The sequence below is a fragment of the Tarenaya hassleriana genome, unplaced genomic scaffold, assembly GCF_000463585.1.
Source record: "Tarenaya hassleriana unplaced genomic scaffold, ASM46358v1 Cleome712, whole genome shotgun sequence".
Lineage (NCBI taxonomy): Eukaryota > Viridiplantae > Streptophyta > Magnoliopsida > Brassicales > Cleomaceae > Tarenaya > Tarenaya hassleriana.
Window position 1 is genome coordinate 10037 of NW_010969668.1, and position 7112 is coordinate 17148.

The 7112-nt window shown below is 38.2% G+C and overlaps 1 protein-coding gene across 1 annotated transcript; it reads right to left on the reverse strand.

Moving 5' to 3' along the window:
• Positions 1 to 4795: 4795 nt before the first annotated feature.
• On the reverse strand, positions 4796 to 6751 carry LOC104801628 (selenoprotein H-like). The gene is made up of 4 exons (XM_010524947.1): positions 6368 to 6751; positions 5809 to 5905; positions 5651 to 5710; positions 4796 to 5235 (listed from the first exon to the last, which is right to left on the reverse strand). The coding sequence occupies exons 1-4, from the start codon at positions 6661 to 6663 to the stop codon at positions 5155 to 5157; spliced, it is 534 nt and encodes a 177-aa protein (XP_010523249.1). The 5' UTR covers positions 6664 to 6751; the 3' UTR covers positions 4796 to 5154.
• Between the last annotated feature and the right edge of the window lie 361 nt (positions 6752 to 7112).

Genomic DNA, 7112 nt, shown 5'->3' on the forward strand with positions numbered 1-7112 from the left:
TTTGTCCAAATCAAACAAACGCAACTGCTGACTCAGCAAAAAACTGCTGACTCAGCAAAAAAAACTGCCGACTCAGCAAAAAACTGCTGACTCATCATTTAAAAATATTATTAAATATCCAAAGATTCATCTACATGTATTTAAATTAATATATGCATATAAATTCACATATATATACAAATATATATATATATATATATATATTAAAAATAAAATAATTTATAATTAATAAAACACATATACATATAACTACAATATATATATATATCATTACTAATGCATATATATTACAATTTTGTATATAATTATAAACCCCTAATTAGTTGTATATGTATATTTTATATATATAACTAATTATAATTATATATATTAGTTGTATATATACATTTTGTATATATAACTAATTATAATTATATATATTAGTTGTATATATATATTTTGTATATATAACTAATATATATACATATAAATAGTATTTTTTAATATATATTATATGTATATGTGTTAGTTATAACTATTTTTATTTTAATATGTACATTATATATGTATATAAATTTAATTATAATTATTTTTATTTTAGTATATATGCATTTGTATGATATATATATATATATTGTAGTTATGAGTACATGTGTTTTATTAATTATAAATTATTTTATTTTTAATATATATATATATTTGTATATATGTGAATTTATATGTATATATTAATTTAAATATATGTAGATGAATATTTGAATATTTAATAATATTTTTGAATGCTGAGTCAGCAGTTTTTTTGCTGAGTCAACAGTTTTTTTTTGCTGAGTCAACAGTTGCGTTTGTTTGATTTGGAAAAAATTTAAAAGTTTGGGTATTTATTTGGGATTTTTGTAAAAGTTCGGGTATTTTTATACCATTACCCCTTAAAAAAAACATAGAGTGAAATGATTTTTAAAAACCAGCAAAAACTTGTACCAAGATTTTAAAAGCGGATGATACGTTATAATATAGTCTTAATATTTAGGATGGCTTTCCGCCCCGAGTTCGAGTCCTCAAGTTGGGGAGATAAATCTATATTCTAATCATATAGCTTGCATCCGGTTTCGAGATTAGTCTGGACTTCGATTCAAGATACTTAGTTACAAATAAAAAATAATTAGGATGGATTTAGGACTCAAATTGTAAAATTCATATTTATTTCCATATCTCATTTATTTGACCAATTGGAAAATATCATGTTCAAACTCTAGAGAGAAAAAAAGCATAATCTCAGCTCACCAAAATATTCGAAAAAAGATTTGAACATTAGAGTTTAATTAAAAAGGTAGTCCAATTCACAAACATCCCGTTGGACAAGGTCCGGGAAAGGGTTCCATTACGAAGGTGTATTGTATGCAAATCTTACCTTGCAGAATATAGAAATTACATATATAATCGAATTTTAGGGGGGGGGGGAATTTAATTTATACGAAATTCGGATAATTTTGTATGTACTCCCTAAATTTACAAACCATGTAGACAGAAAATGTATGACCTAAACTCCTCTCTTGTCTGTGTACCGTATACCCCATCACATGAGACATTACCATTGCAAAATCAGGATTAAAACTGATCCTTTGACTACTAATACCCGTTCTCGACCTCGTAAGGGTTGGATACTCGAGTTTTGGCACCCGATCTCCATCCTTTGACTCTTCGGCTCGGGCTATCAACTGATATGGGTATTCACGGTCGAAATCTAAACCCAAACCCGAAAATCGATTTGTTGCCATTGACAGATATATATATCCTCGTTTATCATAATGAGTGCGAGCCATCCTCTTCTACTGAGGTTTGATTTGAGCTTTGGTGCTGCCCTCTCTTGCTTGGACTGGTTGCCATCTTAACATGCTTCTAAAACATGATAAAGGCGACTATGACATTTGTAAAGGGCAAAAAATTCCTATTAAGACCCTTTGTAAAGAAAATTACAGTGACGTACAAAAGGTCTTTGACTCACATTCTCTATTATTGCATGCACAGGACACTGCTTTATGGAACCCGACTTCAGCCTCCTTTGCCGAGGAGAAACGATGCCTTCAGCGGTGGACTCATCTTAAGGAGATCGAGGAGGAATTTCTAAAACAAAAATCTCGGGTCCACTGGCTTCGTACAGGCGATCATAATTCAGGTTTTTTTTTCTTTTCAGATCAATGGTGATCAGAAACTCCAAGAAAACTATCCGCCATTTGATATCTCCAGAAGGACAGCGAATAACGGACCCAAAACAAATTTTCTCCATGGCTGTTGAATATTTTGAATCCACCATGGGGCCCACACGTTTGGCACGTCAGGATAACTTTGTTCAGAGCTTTGTTATAGGAAACATCTCAAGGGCTCCTGAGTCAGTGCTACAGGCAGCGGCATCAATGCCATTTTCGGATACTGAAATCAAATCAGCGTAGGAATCTCTGTCTCCGAATAAAACTTCGGGCCCTGACGGTCTAACGACAGAATTTTTTCTGAAGACATGGGATATACTTGGCGCAGAATTTACTCAAGCGGTCCAGCACTTTTTCATAACTTGCTCTATGTCGAAGTGTATAAACGCTACCACTTGGTGCTGATTCCGAAGGTTCCTGGTGCGGAAAAGCTGGCCGATTTTTGTCCCATCTCTTGCTGCAACACAGTCTATAAGGTGATCACAAAACTCCTAGCATCCAGACTTAAGCCGATTGTTGAAGCAGTTACACCTCGCAACCAATCGGCGTTTGTTAGTGGACGAAGCATCACTGAAAACTGCCTACTGGCTGCTGAAATCCTTAAGGGTTACCACAGGAAGAATGTCACTAGGAGGGCTACAATCAAGTTAGATGTTGCGAAGGCTTTTGACACAATCGAATAGGATTTTATGCTGATTGTGCTACGTGCTCTGGGGTTGCCTGACATTCTCATTGCATCAATCCAGGCATGTATTACATCTCCTCACTTCTCTGTTTCTATTAATGGGGTCTCTTTGGTTTTTTTAAAGGAACCAGAGGGTTGCGTCAAGGATGCCCTTTATCACCATATCTGTTCATCTTGAGTATGTCGGTCCTATCTAACATGCTAAATTCGGCGGCGGCTCATAATCTATTAGACAACCATCCAGGATGCAGAGAACTAAACATAACCCACCTACCATTTGCAGATGACCTGTTGGTTTTCTATGATGGTTCAAATCCCTCGCTTCAGACATTATTGCAGCTACTCCCAGTTTAGTGACATGTCAGGATTATACATCGACAAAGGGAAATCTAGCCTTTATGTAGGAGGTTGCACTGAGGAGGAATTGCACCATATGGTGTCGATGACGGGAATCGAGTCCTCAGATTTGCCTTTTAGATACCTTAGGCTACCTCTTTCCTCTCGTAAATTGTCCCCGAATGACTGCTCACCGCTAATAACGAAAATCAGAGGTAGAATGGAATCGTGGACATCACGTGCTCTCTCTTTCGCCGGCAGACTACAACTATTAAGTTCAGTTATCTCAAGTATAATCGACTATTGGTGCATCGCCTTCATTTTACCGAAGCATACCATACAACAGATCAACCCTCTGTGCTGGCTTTCTTGTGGAAGGGAAAAGCCGAACCAACTAAAGGGGCAAGAGTGGCTTGGGATACAGTGGCACACCCGAAGAGGGATGGAGGCTTGGGGTTACAGAACTTGTCACAGTGGAATGACATTGCAACACTAAAATTGATCTGGAGTTTATTCTTTCGAGCGGGCTCCTTATGGGTGGTTGGATACTTCATAAATACCTCTCACCTTTTCCTTTTGGTCAGTTACTATCAAGCCTAATCAGTCATGGACATTCAAGCGGGTATTGAAACTGAGATGCTGGGCTTCCGAGTTCTTTACTATTCGAGTTGGAAATGGGCTAAGCATCACAGCTTGGCATTCACCTTCAATCGACCATCGCTGATGCTTACTCGGATGGGCCATGGCAAATGCCCCCTCCAAGATCTAACCCCGCTATCCAGCTAACCGTCCACTTAGCTTCTTCCTCACTCACTAACAGTCCCGATCAGACCTTATGGCAAGTCAATGGAAAGGTACACTCGATTTTCTCTTCTAAGGTTGTGTGGGAAACTATGAGTAGCTCCTCCACAGCTGTTCTATGGCCAAAACTTGTTTAGCACAAACATCATATCCCTAAGTTTGCTTTTCCATTGCTGGCTGGTTAATTTAAATCGCTGCCCCACTAGAGTTAGGATGATCTCTTGGGGTCTTCAAGTTGATCCATGTTGCCTCTTATGTCGACAGCAGGAAGAAACTAGAGACCACATCTTTTATGAATGTGTATTCTCGAATTCATTGATCCAGACTACACTGGGTAAACTAATTCCGGTAGGATCATTCTCATCTTGGAGTAATATCTTGCAATTGTTGGAATCCTTTCGTGGCTGTAAAATCAAGAGATGGACAGCTTTAATGATTTGGCAGATTATTACTTATATTATTTGAAAAGTGCGGAACACGAGACTTCATCACTCCATCTTTCAGGATCTTCACTCACTAATCAGAGAAACGGATAAAGTCTTCAGGACTTGTATTGCGGCCCTCTGCATGACTGCACCAGAGCTCGCGGGGCACAAACGTCCAGATATGGTTCTCTGCAACTGTTTAATCTTAGTTATTCATTACTGTACACTTATTTGGCAGGTTGTAATGATTTATGATTTTGTAATGCTTCTATAGTAACACTATGTATCTTTTCACCCACAGTTAATACAATCCTTTATAAAAAAAAACAAGACTTGAACTTTTCTGCATTTGTATGCACCATGGAGAGACATGACCATATGAATTGGATGAAAACGCAGAAATCGGAAACTCCGTGTTTGATCCAGACATAGAAAGTTTAAAAGAACTCTATCCAATGCAACAGGCGAACCGAAGGTTTGCTCTTCAAGCAAAAAGAGATGGAATCAAACTAGCATTACGAGTTAATCCCAAATAGCATGGATCATTTTCAATCAGCAGGACCTAAACGACGAGCCTGTATTCCTGAGCTTACAACAAAACCGAACCTAACAAAATAACGAATACCGCAGCTGCATTAGAAGGTCGGATCAGAAGCCTACTTGGTCGGGCCGAGGTAGAAACAAAAAAAGGCTGCACAACCACTTGAGGTCTGAAAACATTTTCTCATTTAATCTTCTCTATGATGTCTGCAATGACTTCTTTCATGTCCAGCGCCTTCATTTCTGCAAATGGTCGCTTCATATCCTGCAGAACATTTAAAAAAACAAAAAAATTTTCTCTCTCAAGTAACCAACACAAAAGGCCATCACTTTGATACTACAGACTTTCAGCCACCAAAACAGGTCATTTCTTGAAAACTCCAAATGACACAGGAAAGCAAAATTCAGTTTATGTAAACCTCCCTATATTCAACACATTCATGCTGATAATAAACAGCCGACGCCATTTTATAATGCTCCAAACTCATTAGCTTGTTTCAGGCGGGTGTTTTTATCAAATCGATGGATGACACTAAAGGATGCAGAGCCAATGTTACTGCTCTAATTCATGTGAAACAAACAGTAGGATCAGGCAGCAAGATTCTGTAGCCAAATGGATCAAACTCGTTCAGGGAAACACAATGAATAGGTAAATTTAAGTATTAGAATGAAAAATTTACCAAAAGACTGATGATTTTCTGGCCACCTTCCTCCCGAATCTCAAAGCAGCCCCTCCTCGGCTATTCGAGCAAATTAAAAGAAAAAATCAGCATAACCGAGAACATGATCAACAAACAAAAAACCATCCTTTCGCAATGTTTTGTTAGTAGAGTCATACCTTGTCAGGGTTCACAATCACAGTGATGCCAGGAACACCTTCTTCCAAGCCCTCTTTCACCTGGATCGCCCTCGTCTTGAAAGAATTGCATTGTTTGCTTCAAGAATAAATAACCGGAAACAACAGAACAACATAAGATTGTGCAAGAACAGTACAAACAGAAGCGGACAAGAGAACAAATCATAAAAGGCCAAAGACACATGATGAACAAAGACTCAAATCCAAAAGACGGATACCATGACTGTCAAACATCACATCACAACACAACTTCACCCGAGAAAAGTAAGACAAATTAGGGTTGACAGACAGCTTCATCTTCTCTCTTATCTTTGCAAAAATCCAGCAAATCGAGAATGGAAACCTAAGACACGAATGGAACCCTAACTAGACGTAGTACGCGGGAAAACGAAGCTTATACACGGATCGGAATTTCTCTATACAGTTTATCCACGGAGACGACGGCAAACGTCAACTTAAAACATTTGCTACTACAAATTTCACCAGCTTTCTCAGGAACCCTAAAAATAAAAGCAGACAGAGGAAATGAGTTCTGTTTTACCAGTGTTCGATCACAATGGTATTTTTCTTAGAATCCTCAGAAGCAACACCTTCCTCCGTTGCGTTCTCTTTCGTATCCTCTTCCTTCCTCTTCCCAGCCTCCTTCCTTGTCTTCCTCTTAGCCTTCTTGGCAGAAGAGCTAGTGTTCACGAGCTTGGTGGCGGACCCGGTCGAGTTAGCACCGTTCCGCTGAGTCGAGCTCCGAGTCCGGCGAACCATGCTCCGAGTCACCCTCAGCGACGCCGTCACAGGCTTCGACTTCTCCTCTCCGTCGGTCTTGGTCTTCCTGGGCGCCATTGATCGGAGAAGTTGAGCTCGTCGGAATATCTCCCCAGTCTCCACCCCCAAATCGTGGAAGCGTTGAAGATTGGTACAATGTTTTGTACTCTCCTCTTTCCAATGGGAAAACCGGCATAGATTATTATTATTATTAATTAGTTAAAATTCGTTGTAGAATAAATTTTAACCGCTCGACTCTTCGGCTCGGGCTATCAACTGATATGGGTATTCACGGTCGAAATCTAAAAGGTGACTTCGATTTGACCTAAGCAGGTGATGGGTACCAAGGGTCATACGGTTTCCGAATTATATTTTCAAAAAATTTGGAATGGATATATTTTTAAAAGGCCGAATAAATCAGAATTAAATCCGATATTATAAAAACCTGAAAAACTAATTTTTATTAAAACATAGATTTTTTGAGAATCGAACTGAACCAATCGTATTATTTTAATGATACAAATTTT